At 41.6% G+C, this 20,962-nt stretch overlaps 2 protein-coding genes across 5 annotated transcripts in view; one reads left to right on the top strand and one right to left on the bottom strand.

The window, feature by feature from the left end:
• ints11 (integrator complex subunit 11) overlaps window positions 1–1,709 on the top strand; it is a 36,788-nt gene extending 35,079 nt beyond the window's left edge. For all 4 annotated transcript variants that reach the window (XM_072245426.1, XM_072245427.1, XM_072245425.1 and 1 more), the window contains one exon: window positions 1,203–1,709. In XM_072245426.1, the coding sequence (XP_072101527.1) occupies window positions 1,203–1,271 (69 nt within the window). In that variant the 3' untranslated portion in view covers window positions 1,272–1,709. The remainder of the gene's footprint in view (window positions 1–1,202) is intronic.
• Window positions 1,710–5,978: 4,269 nt separating this feature from the next.
• LOC140188650 (lysophosphatidic acid receptor 6) lies at window positions 5,979–20,315 on the bottom strand. The gene is made up of 2 exons (XM_072245121.1): window positions 20,167–20,315; window positions 5,979–12,126 (listed from the first exon to the last, which is right to left on the bottom strand). Exon 2 carries the CDS (start codon window positions 12,062–12,064, stop codon window positions 11,093–11,095), a length of 972 nt encoding a protein of 323 aa, XP_072101222.1. The 5' UTR covers window positions 12,065–12,126; window positions 20,167–20,315; the 3' UTR covers window positions 5,979–11,092.
• Window positions 20,316–20,962: the final 647 nt, after the last annotated feature.

Raw genomic sequence — 20,962 nt, 5'->3', positions numbered from 1 at the left:
CACCGAGGTTGGGTGGGACTACAACTAGAGGTGTTGGGTTAAAGGTGAAAGATGAAAAATTTAAGGGGAACATGAGGGGAATCTTCTTCACGCAGAGAGTTGTGAGAGTGTGGAACGAGCTGCCAGTGCAAGTGGTGCATGTGAGCATGAGCTCGATTTCAATGTTTAAGAGAAGTTTGGACAGATACTTGGATGGTTAGAGGTACGGAGGGCAATGGTGCTGGTGCAGTTCGATGGGAGTAGGCAGTTTAAATGGTCTGGCACGTACTAGATGGATCGAATGGCCTGTTTCTGTGCAGTACTGTTCTGTGACTCTAATAGTGACGATCTCTTCCCCATAATCTTTTAGAAGGAATGTAAGAAATTTCAAAAGCTTGGGGTAAAGATATTTTTCCATGACATTGCCAAGCCCTTAGTTAATTTAATTATTGAAGCTGACTGTTACTGTTTTCCTTTTTGATCCTGTCGTGTAGTTAGAAGTAAATTCACAGCTAGCTTTCAAACTGCAGTGGATCCTTTATGAATGTTACAAATAAGTTTTGTAATACAGTACTCTCTATCTCAATGTGACCTGTGACAAGTTTCTGTACCCAAATGAGAAAAAGTGACGTTTCGTAATTAGCAAATGCTCACATCTGAAATTGGTTTAGTATTTGCTTGTTTTATCTATTGTAACCGCGACTGCATGATCTGTTGGGTCTGTTTTATTTTGTCTAGGAGAAGATTGGAAAATTGAAAATTACATTTTGTTTGAAGTATAACTTTGGAAAAAGTTTGACCAAAGAGCAAGTCAAAATGTCATTACCTCTTTAAAGTTTCAGAATGACTTAAAACTATTGATAGCAATGGTTTCTATACAATGGAACTAACTGCTTTAATTAACATTTTCTACTTTTTATATGAAATTACATAGTATCTATAACTTACAGTGCGGCGACCATTCAGTCCTTTGAAGCTATTCTACTGCCCAACAGAGAAAAATTAGTTTTTATATGCCCTTCAGTTTTAAAACATAAGGGGCAAAAAAAATTGACTGATCCGTCAAGTCTGCCCCTGCCTAAAAAATTCCACTCTCAACCCTTCAGGTGTTCAAGTCTTGTACTCCATCTCTTGTAGAAGAGATTTGCGCCCTCCTGAAACAACTCTTAACACTTGTCAATAATAGGAAAAGTAACAGGAATTTTTTTCCCATTTTCTTTCAGGATGAGGATTTGGGCAGTTACCTGATAACACTTTTGAAGAAAGGTCTCCCTCAGTCTATTGCGCTCTGATCTGCAGGCTGTGAAAATAATGAAGTAAAATGGTCCATAAGGATTACTGTTTTGATATTTTTGTATTTGCTCCGTCTAAATAGTCACACACAGCAGGATTCAGTGAGATATGCTAAATATGATGTGGTTCTTGGAAATGTAATGGAAACTTGCCCTGATGGAATTCACAAATCCCAAAAGATCTGGAATATGGAATTAAAAATTCATCCCCAGAGAACTTATCTGGAATGAAAACAATTTTTCTTGACACATATGCATGTGCTCTGTGTTATGTAAATCAGGAGACGGACAGCTTTTTAGAAATGCTTCCCAACCCCTTCGTAATGCAGGGTCACCTGCTGTCTGTTGGAAATCAAGAAGAGCTGCCTCATATTCTGTTTTGTTTCAGTTCGCTGTTTTTACCAGAATATGTTTGTAAAATAAATTTTAAAAGTACGACTTGGATGTTATGTTTTATTTAGTGATCCGGTGCGGAGTAGACCCTTCTGGCTCTTCGAGCCACACCACCCCAGCAACCTCCAACACACCCGATTAGTCCTGACCTAGCAACACACACAAAATGCTGGGGGAACTCAGCTGGCTCGGCAGCACCTATAGAAAAGAGTAAACGGTCAGTGTTTCAGGCTGAGAGCCTTCATCAGGACTGGGAAAAGAAGATGAGAAGTTAGAACAAGAAGGTGTGGGGGAGAGGAGAAGGAAGTTCAAGACAGTAGGTGATTGGTGAAGCTGGGAGGGGAGGGTTGCAGTAAAGAGCTGGGAATCTGATCGGTGAAAGAAATTTCTAGCCCTTTATCTCCTTCACCAATCAACTTCCCAGCTCTTTACTTCGCTCCCCTCCCTGTCCCGGTTTCACCTATCACCTTCCACCCTGTACTTCTTCCTCCCCACCCCCACCTTCTTAATCTAACTTTTTTTTTCAATCCTGATGAAGGGTCTCGTCTGAAACGTCAACTGTTTAATCTTTTCCATAGATGCTGCCTGGCCCACTTGAATTCCTCCAGCATTTTGTGTGTGTTGCGTGGATTTCCAGCATCTGCGGATTTTCTTGTCTTTGTGTAATGACGGGACAATTTACTGTAGGAGGAAACCAGAGGACTTGGAGAAAACCCACACATTCCACGGGGAGGATGTACGGAGACTCCTTACAAAATGGCACTGGAATTCCAAAACCCCTCAGGCTGTATTAGCGTTGTGCTGACCACTAGGCAAGGTGCTCTCTCTATGTGGAAATGGGCTCAATGTCAAGTTGATCCCGGACCCTGATGAGGCTTGGTGAACTGGGAAGTCACAGTGACTTCGAGGCCTGTACTCAACTTCCTTCTGTTTCCCAAGTGGAATATGTTGAAGCTGGTTGCATTCAGGTGACTAATCATCAGCTCACATCTAGATTCGGGTGAATCAGCAGAGTGACTACAGAAAGTGAGGCTTATGGAATGCCTTTGATCATTTCTCATTGGTGAATTTGGAAATAGAAGCTTCAGTGACAATGCGGTTCTAGAAATTTTCAAGCACTTGGAAAGACGGCCAGCAAATTTTTACTCCATTCCTGCAAAATTCTGTGATGAAGAATCCAATTAGTTGTTCGCTATTAAAAATAAACAAGATGAACACAATTAGTGTGTTGAACGATTTCCTTCATTCTGCCTATCCAGAAGATATAGGAGGAAATGGGGTTGAAGTGGTTTGAGAAATTGGGATCTCAATCAGAAGGGCTGGTAGGTGTGGGGTGGATGGACTCCATCAGTTTTAGGAGGTTTGTTTCACAGATGGAAGCTTTGGGAGGCTGAAGAAGGACTGTAGTTGGGTATTTTATTGAAGATGTACTTAAAGTCGGTTCCTGGTGCAAGATCCCACAGTCTGCCTCCTTGCGTGATAATGTAACAGACTTCAAGCTCTGTTGTAGCTGTGTATGTTTGAGTGACAGAGCAAACCAGAATCGTGGAAGTGGCATTCTGGAGTCTCGCAGTGCTGTGGGTACCTTCACGTGTTTGCTCGTGAGAGGCATCGAGGATCCAGAAGGGCTGTTGAAGCCATCACAGATCTTGCAGTAAGTTCCACATTTTTCTAGTTGCTAATTTAAGAAAAAAAATTAAATTGTACACCACATGAAGATTTCTGTGCACTGTTCATTACCTTCTCTTAGGCAAATTAGATTTCGTATAAACCACTGTTGGTGGCATAATGCCATTCAAAATGCACATACGTGTTTAGAAATGACTGGGCCTTCAGGACGCAGAACACAGTTCATCAACACAGCCTGTGCAATAAGCACATGTGACAGTAACAACTGCAAGAAGTTTCAGCAACTAATGTGTAATAATTGAAAATAAAGAAGCTTATAGTGTGTTTTCTCTAGCAGAAAGACTTGTATAAAATCATACTTTTCAAGTGTTGATGATCTCAGTCGCTGTCAGCCAGCCAGGAGTGATCCACAGCATGCTGTTGTATTAGTGGAGTGTGTCCTACAAAAGCCTCCTCCAGAGTTAATGATGTGTTGTGGTTAGTTCACTCTGTATAGAAACTGGTGGTGTTTTTCTTAACAAAATGAGGTTGACAAAAGCTATAGTGCTTTTTTCAGCAAAGACATTATTGAAACAGAACACAGAAACAACCCACTCGTCCCAATGTTTCTGTGCTAACTCTTCTGAAAGCCACATCCAGTTAGTACTTCTCCCTGGCTTTTCCCCAATAGTACAGATTTTTTTTTTAGTAGACATATTTGTTTAATTCTCTTTCAGATGTTATTATTGGATCTGTTTTTACCAACCTTTAACAGTTTATTCCAGATTTGCAAAGGCCTCTGCTTAACTTTCTTTTTCTCCTTGGATGACCTGTGCGGGCATTAACTGTAAATGTGTCTTCTGCTTCCCCACCTTTCTCCAGTGGAAACTACTTTCCTTAGAAACCAATTCCTGATGCAGGTAACATTTGTGCCAGCCGATGAACAGCTCCAACAAGAGAGAGTCTAACCACCTATCTATGATGTTCAGTCTTGTTGCTCCACCAAATGTCCCACCAACAACATTCTGGAGGTCACTTTGACCAGAAGCTCAGCTAATCAAAGTGTTAGGTATTCTGTGGTACTTGACTTACTTCCAAACACCCCAAGACTTTCTGTCATCTGCAAAGCTCAAGCCAGGAGATGAAATAATTCTCCACGTGCCTGGATGGCTGCAGCTCCAATAACTCATAAACTGCAGGACAAAGCACATAAATGTTCATTACAGGCACAAGGTGGCTACAATATGTATCATTTACAAAAATGTACCCTAGTTACTCACCCAGTCTATCCTAATTCACCTCCCACCCCATGATCTCGACTATCAAGAGGGAAAAGAACAGCAGGCACATCAGAACACCATCAGTAGATAATTTTCCTTCTCAGTCACAACACTATCCTGCTATGGAAACATTAGAGAATCATCACCATAACAAAACAGAATTCTTGATGAAGATTGAAAGTGAAGCAGTTCAATCCAAACCAGAGTCCTAAATTTAAAGAAAGAAAAGTGAAGTTATGAGGAAAGAGTTGAGTATAATTGGCAAGCTTCATTAAAACGGCCAGTTGTTAAAGGGCATGATTAAAATGCTGCAGTTGTTAAACATTCTCTCTTGGAGCAAAAAACTCAAAACGAAAAATGACCCAACTATGGTTTACAAAACAATGGTGTCCGATCTGAAGAGTTGCCATATAAATACAAGAGAAGTGTAGCAGGCTTAAGAGAGTACTTTAGAATTCAGCAAAAAGAAGTCTTGATCTTGCAGATGGAAATAAAAGAATTTATAATAGTGAATGAAAAAAGGCAGAACATTTAGACAAAGCGTCGTATTTTTTCTTCGTAGAAGAGGATATAAATCACTTTTTAAAAATTCTTGGGGAAACATGAGGCTAATGAAAAGGTTAGAACTAAATAAAATTGTTATCAGTTTAAAAAAAAGTGCTGGAGAAACTAATGATACTAAAAGCTGATAAATCTCAAAGGCCTTCCAATCTACTTGCTAGTGTGTTAAAAGAGGGTAGAAACAGCAGTTCCACGGGCTAATTGTATTAATTAGAGAATAGTTCCTGTAGATTGAAGGAGGCAAATATGAAGGAGCTAGAGTCTAATTAAAGAATTGCGGACCATTTGTCCTTAGATAAGGACTCAATGGGATGTTAGCAAACTAACGAAGGATTAGAGGACATGGACTGAAGATTCATCACAGGATAGGATTCTTTATCGGGTTGGAGAGCAATGACTACTGGGTACCCAGTGATTCACAATGTAGTCATAAAGAGAAACAGCATGGAAACGGGCCCTTTAGATGGCCATATACACAACCATCAACCACCCATTTATACTAATTCTATGTTAATCCTAATAGTTTTTTTTCTCCCCTCATTCCCATCAACTCCCCTACACTCTGCGAGCAATTAATCTATCAACCTGAAAACTGACACCTGGAATTGGTGGGCAGATACATTGCAGATGCTGTTTAGCATGGATAAATGTAAAAGATATCCCCAACTGGAGTATTTAATTTGGGGCTTTTTATAGTCAACCACCTCATGTTCCTGGGATGTTTCTGTGTTACTAGTCCTTCCGTATTACTGGGTCTGAATTCTGGAACTCCCTACCCAACTGCACCACGAGGGAGCCTTCACCAGAACATCCGCAGAAGGTCAAGGTAGGGTCTTAGCCCCACTTTCTCGAGGGCAATGGAGTATGGGTAACAAATGCTGGCAATGAATAATTAAAATAAAGAAACACCTCTATGAAGTTGCCATTCAATATTCTCTGCAGCCAGAGTAATCACCATTGCTGCTATCCTTCTTCCCTGGAACGATTTTACACACCCCAGTGCCCAGAAATAATTCTACGCCCCAGTGCCCAGAACTATCATGCTTGTTCAGGTAACTCTCAAAGCTTTTGTTCAACACATTACTGCAAAATTTATTTCAAGGTAACTCATTATAACTAAATAATAGGACTAAATTTCATTTCTCAGATTACAAACATGATGTGACAACTTTCAGAATAGATCTTAAGACACTGGGCCAGGTTTATGCTTCTTAGTTTAGGAACTTGGCAGTCTGTGTCTTGGTCTTTAACTTTTCATCTCCTTCTATTCAAAGACAGACAGGGACCAGATGAATTCTGGCATATTTCAATCGTGGTATCTTCCAGTATTACAACAGCATTGTGTCCACAACTTTTGAACTGACAATGGAGATCAAGTTACTTGAGCGGATTAACTGGGCTTCTTTGTTAGTTTCTCAGGAAACTGCTTCCATTAACCGACTTAACCTCTTGTTGCCTTTTTGTAGAGCACTAACAATACTCCTAGCCAGCTGGTGCTGTAGTGGCACCTGCACTGGACTTCGAGGCAAATGGTCCCGGGTTCAAATCAGCTGGCTCCTTGTACGCTTTCCATCTGTGCTGGGTTGAGCGTCGAGCTAGCAACTTGTCTTTGTAAAAAAACACACGCTAATGCTAAAGAAACAGCAAAGTTGCTGCCCAATATGCTGCAAGGTGTGGAGCGGAACAACTAAGTAATAATACTTCTAGCATATAATCAAATGAAAAATTACAATTGTATCTATAACAAAGGCGACAGGTGTCATTTCAAACTATATTTTTAATGTCCCTTAGCACTAAAATGTTTTCTGAAATAAATCAGTAATAAATGTGACTTACAAAAAAAAATCAGAAGACCACACTGAAGATACTGAAGCAAAAAATATATTTAATTAATATTTTTCTAGAAATTAAAATTTGGAGGCTGGAGCTGGGATGAAACTGCTGTGGAAATTAAGCTAAGATAGCATACCTAATTAAGCTCTAGAATGAAACTGAAGTTACCTTCAGCAAAGTTAAGTAGTCAACCAAGCAAGCACAGTCACCAGGTTGGTTCTGGAAGAGTATTGTATTGTAATGGTGAAAGTTATTGTGTTTCTCTGGCTAAAGCTCCATTAATCTATGCTGCTAACAAGGTTGTAGTGTCCCTGAAGATAATTAAGTTCAATTTTATTCAGACTGCAGTGGATAAATTTGTAACAAACTCATCATGATCAGCAACAAGGTCTTCTGTAAATCAGTGCTTGAACTGTAGCCTTCTCATCATAGCCAGTTTGTACAAGCGTCACGGAGGTTGCTGGAGGCAGGCAGGTTTCTGCTCATAACCTAGCAGTATTGTTGATTCAATAACCCATAATTTCTGGAACTGCAGTGTCAAAGGAATAGCTTTTTGCATTCGTACAATATTCCTCCATTACCTGAATCACCGTCTGAAGATGAAGGGTCCTTTGCGAGTGTGTTGATAGTTATTGGCGAACTCAAAGCGGGTGTTGATATTTTCAAATGGGTCCCCAGGAAACTGTTAATATTTTCAAATGAAGGCAAAGCAAATATTAATTTTGCACAGAGAGCATGAGAAATTGTAATATCTTGTCGGGACATGGTAGGAAGAGAAATGTCTCTTAATTTAGTTACAGTTTGACAGGGATTGAATAGAACTAGTTCTTATTTGGGGAGATCACTGGCAGGGAGTTACAGTTTGCAGATAAATAAACAAGCTGCTGGAGGAACTTAGCAGGTCAGTCAGCTTCTGTGGCGGGAAATGGACAGTAGACATTGCAGGTAGAGACCCTTCACGGGTCCCACCTTCCCTCTATCCATTAATTTAAGTGGATCTCTTTATATTTGCAGGTCAGCACTCGAGAACCTACTCACTTGAATGGAGGGGTGACCTCAATGAATGTTGAAAGGCCTCAATAGAGTGCATGTAGAGAAGATGTTGCCTATGGTGGGAGAATTCTTAAGACCAGGGGACACAGCCTCAGAATGGGGGGGGGGCCCTTTCAGAATGGAGATGAGGAGGAACTACTTTATCCAGAGAGTGGTGAATTTGTGGAATTCATTGCCACAGGCAACTGTGGAGGCCAAGTCTGCACGTATGTTTAAGACAGAGGTTGATAGATTCTTGATTGGTCAGGGCATGGAGGGATATGGGGAGAAGGCAGGAGACTGGAACTGAGAGGGAAAACGGATCGGCAGAGCAGACACAATGGGCCAAAGGGCCTAATTCTGCTCCTATATCTTATGGTCTAATATTTTCTGCCGACTTCACAACACAGAAGAGCCGTTTGACAAAGAAGTCAATGCTTGGATTAATGCTCGAAATGAGCCTCCTCCAACCTTAATTCATCCAAACTCCATCCACGTATTTGGATGAAGACAAAAGCAGGAAATGCTAGGAAAGACTCATCACGTCAAGTTGCGTCATGGAAAGAATTTAACTTTTCAGATCTGATGCAGGGTTTAGCGCCCCAAATGGTAACTGTTATCCTTTCTCTGCCAATGCTGCCTGACCTTTACAGTTTTTTCCATTTTTACTTCCGATTCCCAGCAACTGCAGCTTTGTTTTATTTTTGGAGTGCTCTGAGAAGTCGGGGTATGGGGGTGGGGGTGAAATGTGCACCAGCCACAGAAATTTCTCATACATTCAGGGACCATCAGTCCATTGACAATTTGGACAAGGAGCCTCAAAGTATTAATGAGCATAATTCCATCAAAGCACCTGAAATACTCAACAACCTGTGCTACTCTCTCTGCTCAATATTTCCAGTTCTTTGCTTTTGACATTCACAATATTTAGCTCCAGTTTAGTTCCACCAATTATATTCTTTGTCATCATGTCATGTCCTCTTTGAAACGTAACTTTCTATCAAAAGGCTGGTTCCTTATCTGACAGTACCTAAATCTATAATCTACCAATTTTTCATTCTGTAATCCTCGTTCCTAATATTACTATCTGTATACATAAGGATAGATTCTTACTTCCCTGTATATATAGGGAAAGGTTCAATAAGTTAAGACGTTATTCTCTGGAGTATAGGAGAATGAGTGGCAATTTGATAGAGGTATACAAAATGATGAGGGGTATAGATAGAACAAATACAAGCAGGCTTTTTCACCACTGAAGTTGATTGAGACTAGAACCAAAGGTCATGGTTTAAGGGTGAAAGTTGAAATGTTTAAGGGGAACCTAAGAGGGAACTGCTTCACTCAGTGTGGAACGAGCTGCCAGTGGAAGTGGTAGATGTAGGTTCCATAAGACAAAGGAGCAGAATTAGGCCATTTGGCCCATCAAGTCAGTTCTGCCATTCCATCATGGTTGATTTATTAACCCTCTCAACCCAATTTCCTACCTTTTCCCTGTAGCCTTTGACACTCAGATTTATCAAGAACCTATCAACCTCCATCTTAAATCTACCTAATGACTTTGCCTGCACAGCCATCTTTGGCAATGAATTCCACAGATACACTACCCTCTGGCTAAAGAAATTCCTCCTCATCTCTGTTCTAAATGGATGTCCCTCTATTCTGAGGCTGTGTCCTCCAGTCCAAGACTCCCCCACTACAGGAAGCATTCTCTCCACATCTACCCTTAAGTTTTTTGATGTTCAATTCCAACATTTAAGAGAAGGTTGGATAGTACAAGATCCAAAGATGGGAGGTGTATGCAAGGCTATGATCTAGGTGCAGGTCGATAGCATTAGGCAGAATAACAATTTGGCATAGACAAGATGGGTTGCAGGGCTTGTCTCTGTGCTAAGCGTTCTACCATTCAGTGACTCACAATTCCCTTTCCCATTCCAAACAAATTTTCGCCCATCCCAGTTCTGAAATTTTCAATTGTCGCCTGGATTCACTAGTCTTGGGGGACCAGATTTATTTAATTACAGATACAACATGGAACAGGCCCTTCTAGTCCAACGAGCCGCATCGCCCGACAACCCACCTATTTAACCCTAGCCTAATCACATGGCTTCAATGACAAATTAACCTACCAACTGGTTTGTCTTTGGACTGTGGGAGGAAATCTGAGCACCCGGAGGAAACCCATGCCATCGGGGGGAAAACGTATGATCTCCTTACAGATAGCGCTGGGATTGAACTCCAAAGTCCGAACGCCCCGACTGATAAAAGGGCTGCCCTAACTGCTATGCTACTGTTCTCTGTCCCTCCATTTGAAGAGTTGTTTCCTTCCATCATCTCTAATGTCGCAGCCTGCATTTTAAAGCTAATCTTTCTTGTTCCACACATCCCTCTCTAAGAGTAAACAGTTTTCCTTTAGCTAACACCCCCGCACTGTTTTATCTAAAATGGTATTTAGCTTTAATGAATATTAGCAACTCACAAATCTATGTTTAAATGTGTACAATGTGATTAACCTGTAATGCTGGCTGGTGGCGCAATGGCATCAGCCCCAGACTCCGGAGCAAAGGCTCCTGAGCTCAAATCCAAGTCGGGCCACCCCCCCCCCCCCCCGAGCACGCTTTCCATCCGTGCCGGGTTGAACGTCGATCTAGCCACTCGGCCTCGTAAAAAAAATAGAAGAAATGGGTCAAGTCAGGAACGTTCATATCGTGACCCAGTTAATCCGAAAGGAGACCAATCCTGACACCACGGGCCAGACGAGAATAGCTGACAGTCTGGTGCAACACACTTAAAAAAAACCTGTGGTGACCTAACGGAAATTAAATGTCATACTGCAAGTAATTGTTATATTAAACATTGTCATCATTGCATATTAACAAGGTAGCAGAGTGCAGCTACAGTAACTGAGTTCTGACTAATTGAGCTATAGTGAGTGGGAAGATTTAAAAATCTGGACTGGGTGGCCCATTCCACTGAGCAGCAGTCCTGTGGTTTCTGGGTAGCCAGCTCACGCTGCAGTAGGGATCCAGAAAACATTTGCACCAACTTCAAAACTCAGCAAGGCTGGTCTTTCCTTCAGACCCCAAGCCATGGAGTCTTTACTTAGGTGCACTGGTATCAACCCTCAGTAGGATGCCAGGCAATGCTGTAAACATTCTGAACTGCTCTCCTTCTCCTTCCATAATTTAGCTTGAATTTGTTGGTTGCAAAGAAATAAATCAGTGGGTCCAGGCAGCAGTTGAGGCTGACCAAGGCCATGGTAACCCGCCGGATCTTGTAGAGAAAGTTACCAAAAGCACAGTTTTGAATGAAGTCCAGGCGAGCTAGGAAATAGAGTAAGTGGGTGATGTGATACGGGACAAAGCAAAGAATTGAGATCACCATAATGACCCAGATCATCCTCAAAGCCTTTTCCTTGTGGATGTTGCTTTTAAGTTGGGCTATTTTCTTAGCTGCCAGGGGGTAAAATATAATAATAATTGTAAATGGGGTTAAGAAACCAAAGAGGAATGGTATAATGTGATACACCGCCATCTTTTTGCTGTAAGCCTCAGCGTCGAAGTTCTCGAAGCAAGCTGTTGTGTTGTTTGCCCAGATGTTGTTCAGTGAGCCACTGAAGATTAAGGGGAGCATGATGGATAAGGCCACTGTCCATACCAGGGCCGAGGTCACCCGTGGGATCTTTGTGCTTCTTATCCTGAGGTATTTTCTAGGGTGGACCACTGCAATGTAACGATCCATGCAAATCAGGCTGAGAAAAGTGACGCTGATGTAAATGTTGGCAAAATAAAGGGTCCCAGTGATCCCACAGGTGATGTCCCCAAAGACCCAGTTGTTCTTGTTCATGTGGTAATGGATTCTAAAGGGCAAAGTGCAAATGTAAATGATGTCCACGACAATCAGGTTTGCAATGTAGATGAAGGATGGGCTGGTGTTCTTAGTGTTCTTCATAAACATACACAGGGCTGAGACGTTGCCAGTCAGGCCCAGAACAAACACAATGGTATATACTGCTGGAAATAGATAGTACTGGAAGTGAGCCTCATAGCTGCAGTTTCTGGGTGAGGAAGGTGATCGCAAGCTATCCATGTTTTTGTCCTTCTCAGTTGATCACTGGCACCAATTGTGCTTGGTAGGGCTGCAGTTGAAGCCTGGATATATAAAGGAAAGGGAAACTTTTAATCATGGGCAACACAGTAAAAACTGCTATTCTTAAACAAGAAATCATGATCCACTGAAAAGAACAAAGGAAAAGGATGCACTCTGTAGCCACTTTATTAAGTACAGCTGTACACTTGCTCGTTGATGCAAACATCTGATCAGCCAACCATGGCAGCAACTCAGTGTATAAAAGCATGCCGACATGGTCAAGAGGTTCAGTTGCTGTTCAGACCAAACACCAGACTGGGAAATACTGTGGTATAAGTGACTTTGTCTGTGGAATGATTGTTGATGCCAGATGGGGTAGTTTGAGTATTTCAGAAACTGCTGATCTCCTGGGGTTTTCTCAAACACACCAGTCTCTAGAGTTTACGGAGAATGGTGTGCAGAATTTTAAAAAAAAATCCAGCGAGTGGCGGTTCTGTGAAAATTAGTTGATGAGAGAGGTCAGAGGAGAATGACCAGCTATGTTCCCTCTAAGCTGTGCGCGTGTGTGCGCGCGCACGTTTTTCAACCAGCGCACAAAGGAAATTAATGTGCGCACAAAAGGTTAGTTACCTAAAATAATGTAGTAATTAATAATCATACTTATTGAAAATAATCTTTCAGCTAAATGTTTCTGTTAACTAGTTAGTCGGTTTTTCAAATACCACAATGCACGTCACTAATTTACGTCACCTCACCTATCCTATTCCGGGATCTGGGAGACAATGTTTCGTGGAGTGACAAAATTAAAGTTTTGCTAAGCCAACAATGTGAAGAAAACATCACAGTAGATACAAGTTCGCTATTGACCTTTATAAATAGTCTTTGTGTTCATTTAGAAGAAAGGTTTCCTGAAGATGAGGTACAAGAATGGTCAACTTTTCATTTCTCCACAATTGCAGATTGTGATTTCAAATTTGGCAATGAGCAAGTTAATGCCTTATGTCTAAAATATCATGATCTTCTAGCTGAAAATACTGTAATAGTTAGAAAGTTTAATGATTTCAAATTTTCCATGCCAGAAAAAATTAAATCTAAACTGATTTCAAACTTTGCTCAAATGGTGGCATTTGTACTTCAAAATGAACGGTTTTGCGACCTTGCACAGTTGATGGACACTGGGGGAACCTTTCTTGCATCTAGTGTGGACTGTGAGCGAGGTTTTAGCCTAATGAATCAACTCAAAAACAGGCTGAGAAACCGTTTAGGTGAATGTCATTTGGATATGTTAATGAAAATCAAAAGCTATCATAGAACATTACTGCACAGAAACAGGCCTTTTGGCCCTTCTTGGCTGTGCCGAACCATTTTTCTGCCTAGTCCCACTGACCTGCACCTGGACCATATTCCTCCATACACCTCCCATCCATGTACCTGTCCAAGTTTTTCTTTTTCTTGTAATATTTTTTATTGAATTTCATCCTCAAACATTTCCATAAGATGTATTTCAGATACTGTACATATATTATATAACCATATTTGTCACAAATCTCCACATAATATTTATCTGATAGAAAGGAGAGGAAAGAAAGAACAATCGAAAGAAGAAAACTATGTACAGAGTAGGGAGTGATCTTTTTTTTTTACAACATATACATTGACTTGTGAGAATAAAATCAGGCCTATGAGGTGTTATGTAGTTAAACCATTTTTCCAGTATGAATAAAATTGTTCCAACTTATGATTAAGAGATGCTGTTATCTTAATTTTGTAAATGTCCATTGTAATTTCAATCCATACATTTAGAGTTGGGCTTTCCTGTGATAACCATTTCCTGGTAAGGGTCTTTTACCAGCCACCTGCAGTACATTCATTAAATATTTATCTCTTTTCAACCACTCTTGAGGTATATACCCAAAATATATAACCCCCCTGTTTGCTGGAGAAATTGTGGAAATCAAAATGCAAACCATTATCATATTTTCTGGGAACGCCCTGTTATCAAAGACTATTGGAGTGGGATACATAATGCCCTACAAGACATCTTTAAATGTGAAATACCCTTTGAGAGTAAGACCATTATCAATTGGATGGAAGTTCTATTAGTCTAGATAAAGTTTATAAAGAATGGGTAAATGCCAAAGACAGGAGAGAGAAAAAATAACTGAGTGACTTAAATAGGTTATTTTGTTGTTATTCTGTGCAGTTTTATGTCAAATATTTTGTAAAGCTACATAAACTGTGCCACGTATGCATTCAGTGCGCACATACTTTTGTCACAGGAAAAAAAATTGCACAACATAAGATTTTAGCGCACACTGACTACTAAAAATTAGAGGGAACATTGATGACCAGACTGCTTCAAGCTGTCAGGAAGGCAGCAGTAACAACTGTAACAACTGTGGGGTACAGAAGAGCATCTCTGAACACACAGTATGTTGAACCTAGGAGTGGATGGCTTACAGCAGCAGAAGACCACACCAAGTTCCACTCCTGTTCCTAATGAAGGAGCCACTGAGTGTACGTTGCTTGAGCAACATTTCCATTAGTCTCTGGTTAAGTCTGTGTTGGGGAGTGACAGCACAGTTTGGATAAGAGAGGAACATTAGCCAACAGCTAAATAATTATTCCAGAAAGTAAAGAGCTCCAGTTATCGTAACGCTTCCAAATCCAAGCTTTCCGGAGGGCTTTCCAAACAGTGGAAATACTCCTGAAGTGTTCCTGCTGACAGGAACAAACTGCCAATTTCCTCACAGGGAGGTCTCGATGGACTAATGAGATTAGGACAAGGTCTGCGATTTTAGAGACGTTGTTTCAGAGATTGATATTTGCCAGGACAAAGAGGAGGACATTTGTTTGTGAATATTGCTGAGTGATATTTTACAGCTGTCTGAGAGTATCTTAACATCTCTTTAATGATATTAGGGGAAGGGTGATCATTTCAGGATTCATTCATAAATTTCATGGAGAAAGGAGAGGCAGATACACAATGAATAACCTCTCTAAAGACTCTGCATACGCTGGATCTATACACAAGAAGGTCATCATATTGAGCAGAAGTTTGTTCGTTGAGCACCTCCCCTCCGTCCGCCAAAACTGACAGGATCTCCCAGTAGCCACCCACTTCAACTATGCTTCCCACTCCCATTCAGATATGTCCATACATGGCCTCCTCTACTGCCATGATGAGGCTAAACTCAGGTTGGAGGAGCAACACCTCATATACCATCTAGGTAGTCTCCAGCCCCTTGGTGTGAACATTGAATTCTCCAACTTCCGGTAATTCCCTCCCCCTCCCGTCCCCTATCCCTATGTCACTCTGCCCCCTTCCCCAGCTGCCTATCACCTCCCTCTTGGTTCCACCTCCTTCTACTACCCATTGTGTTTTCCCCTATTCTTTCTTCACCTTTCCTGCCTATCACCTCCCCGCCTCCCTTCCCCCATCCCTTTATCTTTCCCCTTACTGGTTTTTCACCTGGAACCTACCAGCCTTCTCCTTCCCACCATCCCCCCACCTTCTTTATCGGGCCTCTGCTCCTTCCCCCTACAGTCCTGACGAAGGGTTCCGGCCTGAAACGTCGACCGATCTTTTTCACGGATGCTGCCCGACCTGCTGAGTTCCTCCAACGTGTTGTGAGTGTTTGTTATACCTGGATGTCCCAAGGACAATAAATATTCAAGATTAGAAAGTTTAGAATTCCCCAAATGTAGACATAATATTAATTACCTCTTAAAATAAGCTGTTAAATTAAATTTTTTAAGCTTTTTGCTCACTCTATATCTCTGAAAGCAAGATTGACCACCAACTCTGTGTGACCTACATGCACTACCAGTGAGACAGGTGCATTACTGACTCCCCCTGGAGAATGGGCAGCTAGTAGGTGGTCAGGAGTTATATAGATTGCTATGGTACAGAAGCAGATCCTTCTGCCCATCTAGTCCATGCCGACTGGACCTGCCTAGTCCCATCTAACTTTACCCGAAACACATCCCTCCAAACCCCCTCCTATTCATATACCTATCCAAACTTCTCTTAAACATTACAATTTAACTTGCAATTACCACTTGGATTGCAGTTCATTCCACACTCACATCATCCTCTGAGTGAAGTGCTTCCCCTTCAAATTTCCCTTAAATATTTTACATTTCCCCCTAAATCTATGACCTCTAGTTCTAGTCTCACTTAGGGGAAGAAACAACATACATTCACTCTATCTATGCCACTGATAATTTTGTATACCTCCATAAGATCGCCCTTCATTCTTCTGTACTTGAAGAAATAAAGTTCTAACCTATTCAACTCAGGTCCTCAAGACCTGGCAAAATCCTTGTAAATTTTCTTTGCACCCTTCAAAGCTTACTGAGATCTTTCCTGTAGGTAGGTGACCACAACTGCACACAGTGCTCCAAATTAGGCCTCATCAACATCTTCAATGGTTCCATTTAATATCAGGGAAAGTATACAATATACAACCTGAAATGCTTGCTCTCCGCAGACATCCTCAAAACAGAAGAAAACAAAAACCCCAAAGAGTGAAAAAAATGTACAACTTCAAGATAGCATTCCAACTCGTGTCCTCAATGCTGATTTATGAAAGCTAATGTGCCAGAAGCCCCCTTTATGACCCTATCTACCTATGATGCTACTTCCCAGGAATGATGGATCCTGTATTCCCTGGTCCCCTTGTTCTGCAGCACACCTCAGAGCCCTGCCATTCACTGTGCAAGTCTTACGCATCCCAAAGTGCCGCCTGTTTCACTTGCCTGCATTAATTTCCATTTGCTATTTTTTGCCCATTTTCGCAGTTAGCCAGTAATATCTAGAGGAAATAAACACGGAGTGTTAAGAGGACAGAGCGAAAGAATGGCTTGCTCTTCAAACAGCTGGCATGAGCTCAACAGCCTGAATAGTGACCTTTAAGCCTATTGGGTATTCATATGAAGGCTGAGTGGGGTCAGAGGAGCATAAGGGCCTGGATTAGACAATAGAGGTTTCTTCAAAACCAAAAATTGTTAGAAATCTCCTCCTCCTCTCTTTTTCCATGCCCCGTTCTGGTTCCCTCTCAGCTCTCCTCACCTGTCCATCACCTCTCTCTGGTGCCCTTCCTCCTTCCCTTTCTTCTATGGTTCACTGTCCTCTCGTATCAGATTCCTTCTTCAGCCTCTCATCCCTTCCACCTTTCACCTCCCAGCTTCTTTCTTCATCCCTCTTTTCGTCCACCCACTCACCTTCCCCCTCCCCAGGTTTCACCTGTCAGCTTGTGCTCCTTCCCCTCAGCCCACCTTTTCGTTCCGGCTTCTTGGCCCAAAGCATTCACTGTTCGCTCCCTTCCATAGATGCTGCCTGGCCTGCACGTAGAGTTTGTCCAGCACTATGTGTGTATTCCTGGAAATACCTAGCAGGTCAGGCAGCATCAATGAGAAAAGAACCTGTTGGTATGTTGGGCCTGGGATGTTTCATTAAGTTTGTAACACTCTTGATGCAGAAACATTAATGTTCACTTTCCGCAGATTCTGCCTGAGATCTAGCGGTGAGTTTAAAAGTCAAATTACTGGTCAATTTAGAAAAGTGGAAAAAAAGTATTTCACCAGAATGTATGGAAAAAAATGCATTTGTAACAAGAAAGATGCATTCATAGAAAAAATATACTGAGAGGCCACTTTATTAGGTATCTCCTCTAGCTAATAAAGTGACTACCGATGCATATTTGTGGTCTTCTGCTGTTGTAGCCCTTCTGCTTCACAGTTGAACTTATTGTGCATTCAGAGACACTCTTCTACGTGTGTGGTTATTGTCACCTTCCTGTCAGCTTGAAGCAGTCTGACCTCCCTCATTAACAAGGCGATTTCACCCACAGAACTGCCATTCATTGAATTTTTTTGTGTTTTTTGCACAATTCTCTGTAAACTCTAGAGACTACTGTGTGTGAAAATCCCAGCAGATGCACAATTTCAGAGATACTTAAACCAGCCTGTTCGGCACCAACAAATATTCTATGGTCAAAGTCACATTTCTTCCCCCTTCTTGTGTTTGGTCTGAACAACAACTGAACCTCTTGACCAAGGCTGCGTGCTTTCATGCAATGAGTTGCTGCCACATGATTGGCTGATTAGATTTTGCATAAATAAGTAGGTGTACCTAATAAAGAGGCCACTGAGTGTATATATCTGAGGTTGATCTAATGACCACTGCAGAGAAATGGCTGTATGACAGCAAAGATCGTCAACAGATGTTCAAGGTCATTTTGTCCTCAGCAAGGGCAAACAAAGTGGTAAATAAGGAGAGATAGTTCTAATAAATGTTGACATGACAGCATCTGTAAGGCTGTGAACTTGGCTCATGGGAACACAAAGTAAGGTCTGTGGATGAGGGTCAGAACAATGGGAATTCTGGCTGGCAAAAGATCCGTTGATTGATTGCATTTGAGATAACACATCAGAGAAAGATTAAGGAACACACATCAAAGTTGCTGGTGAACACAGCAGGCCAGGCAGCATCTCTAGGAAGAGGTACAGTCGACGTTTCGGGCCGAGACCCTTCATCAGGACTGTACCTTTTCCTAGAGATGCTGCCTGGCCTGCTGCGTTCACCAGCAACTTTGATGTGTGTTGCTTGAATTTCCAGCATCTGCAGAATTCCTCGTGTTTACGAAGAGAAAGATTAAACTATTTTAGATGAAAACATCAGAAAGTAACTGGATTAAGCCATTCAAACCCTAATGTCTGCACCAGTGTTGCAGTACCATTAATTTCTCAAATATTAATTACTTCACTCATGCTGATTTCTTGCAGCTCTTCATTCCCTCTAGATCTGCATTATTTTTTGAAGTTTACTATGTCTTTTTCTGTGAATGGTGGAGGTTGTTTTGACCCTTGAGGAGTTCTTCAGCTTCCATTACATCTCTCAAAATAAATTGCCCAATATATTACCGTTAAAGGTACAAAGCTCAGGGGCAGCTTAAGCTGCCCTTCCACCTCTGCAGCTCTGTTCTGGAAGAAATGGCAGCTTCCAACTGGCTGCCAGTGGAGCGTACATTGATTAGGCACCTTCCCGTTAAGGGAGTGAACTATTGTGTGTTTGCTCTCTGATACCCTCTCCGGCATGGTGGCATAGTGGTTAGCACAATGCTTTATAGTACCAGTGACCCGGGTTCAATTCCTGCCGCTGCCTGTAAAGGATTTTGTACGTTCTCCCCGTGACTGCATGGGTTTCCTCTGGGTGATCCAGTTTCCTCCCACAGTCCAAAGACGTTCCGGTTGTAAATTGTCCCATGATTAGGCTAGGATCAAATTGGGTGGGGGGGGGGTGCTGCTGTGCTTTGCGGCTCAAGGGGCCGGAAGGAACTATTTCACGCTGTATGTCAATAAATAATAAAAATAATAAATAAATGAGCTGAATCGGTGCAGTAAATGTCTGGCAATAGAATGAGTTAACCATTCTAATCCAATGGACCTAATGCAGTCCGATGGGCTGAGAGTATAAGGGTAAAAAGATTGGCATGAACCTAGTGGTGTCAGGGGCTCATTTTGTGCTGTACAACTCTGACTGTAGATGGCATATCAGAATAGACCAAACTCTGTATTCCTTTATCTACTTTTAATTTTCTTATTGTAACCTACAGATTTCTTTTTAAATGTATTGCACTGTACTGCTGCAAACCAACATATTCTGTGACATGCGTCAGTGAGGATAAACTTCATTCTGATCCTGAACAAGTGTGTGTTGGTGCATCCTTCCTACATTTTTCATGGAATATAAACCAATAAGTTGAAACTGCAAAGCCATTAGATTCCTTCCTGTCAGATCCACTAACTTTATCGCCAACTCATTTACTCTACAGTCCAAAAGCCACATTAATGCATGAAAGATGAAAAATATTGATGTCAAATGATTGAGTCTGTATTGAGAGAAAAAACAGATTTTATTGTACAACTTCCTTTTTTAAAAAAAAACACGTCTGTAGAGGCAGTGACCGAGACCTGGTCATTGACAGGATGGGCACCAGTTGCTTTGCACTTCAGATCTTTACACATATTCCATGTCTAGTCAGCGAACATTGCGTTATTAACTATCTAGATATTGTAGATTTATGTTTAATACTCACCAAGTATGGCCAATTCTTCTTTTCCAGGTTTGGTTCTCAGCTCTGAGGTATTTCCAGAGTGGAGTCAGGTTTGAATCCCGGGACCCTGTGCAGTGAGTGGGAGCCTACGGCTCAAACACCCTGAGCCGGCGACTTTCTTCCGCACAGCTTAGCTGTGACAAATAATTTACCTCAGTCGAATTCTGTATGCAGACAAGCCACGGAATTAAGGGTCTGTGGTTGGCCAACGTGCAGATATAAAAAAGCACGCAACACAAGCACATACCTCAATGAAACACATCATGGGTTTATCGAAACCTTTCATCTTGTTCCAATGCAAGATTTAGATTAAAGAAAACAGCCTCCGGGCCTCAGCAACAGAGGCATTTTGAATTGCCTTATTTCCTCTTGTCAGTTGTTCACTACACAAATGTTGAAACAATTTGATTTGACTCTTCATCTGTAGCTCATGTTGTGGAATAACTGAATAATATTAAACTTTCACCTTAATGGTTTATTGTGACTTCAACATGACTTAATACTCTTTTGGGGTGGAAAAAGTGAGAATCTGGTGAGCTTGGTAGGAAACTTTGTTGCACGGTGTGAGCAGAATTATCTGCAGCTTAATGTGAAAAAGACTAAGGAGCTGGTGGTAGACCTGAGGAGAGCTAAGGTACCGGTGACCCCTGTTTCCATCCAGGGGGTCAGTGTGGACATGGTGGAGGATTACAAATACCTGGGGATACGAATTGACAATAAACTGGACTGGTCAAAGAACACTGAGGCTGTCTACAAGAAGGGTCAGAGCCGTCTCTAT

The sequence above is a fragment of the Mobula birostris genome, chromosome 27, assembly GCF_030028105.1.
Source record: "Mobula birostris isolate sMobBir1 chromosome 27, sMobBir1.hap1, whole genome shotgun sequence".
Classification (NCBI taxonomy): Eukaryota; Metazoa; Chordata; class Chondrichthyes; order Myliobatiformes; family Myliobatidae; genus Mobula; species Mobula birostris.
Note: the sequence above shows the minus strand (reverse complement) of the source record. Positions and strands in the feature narration are given on the sequence as shown.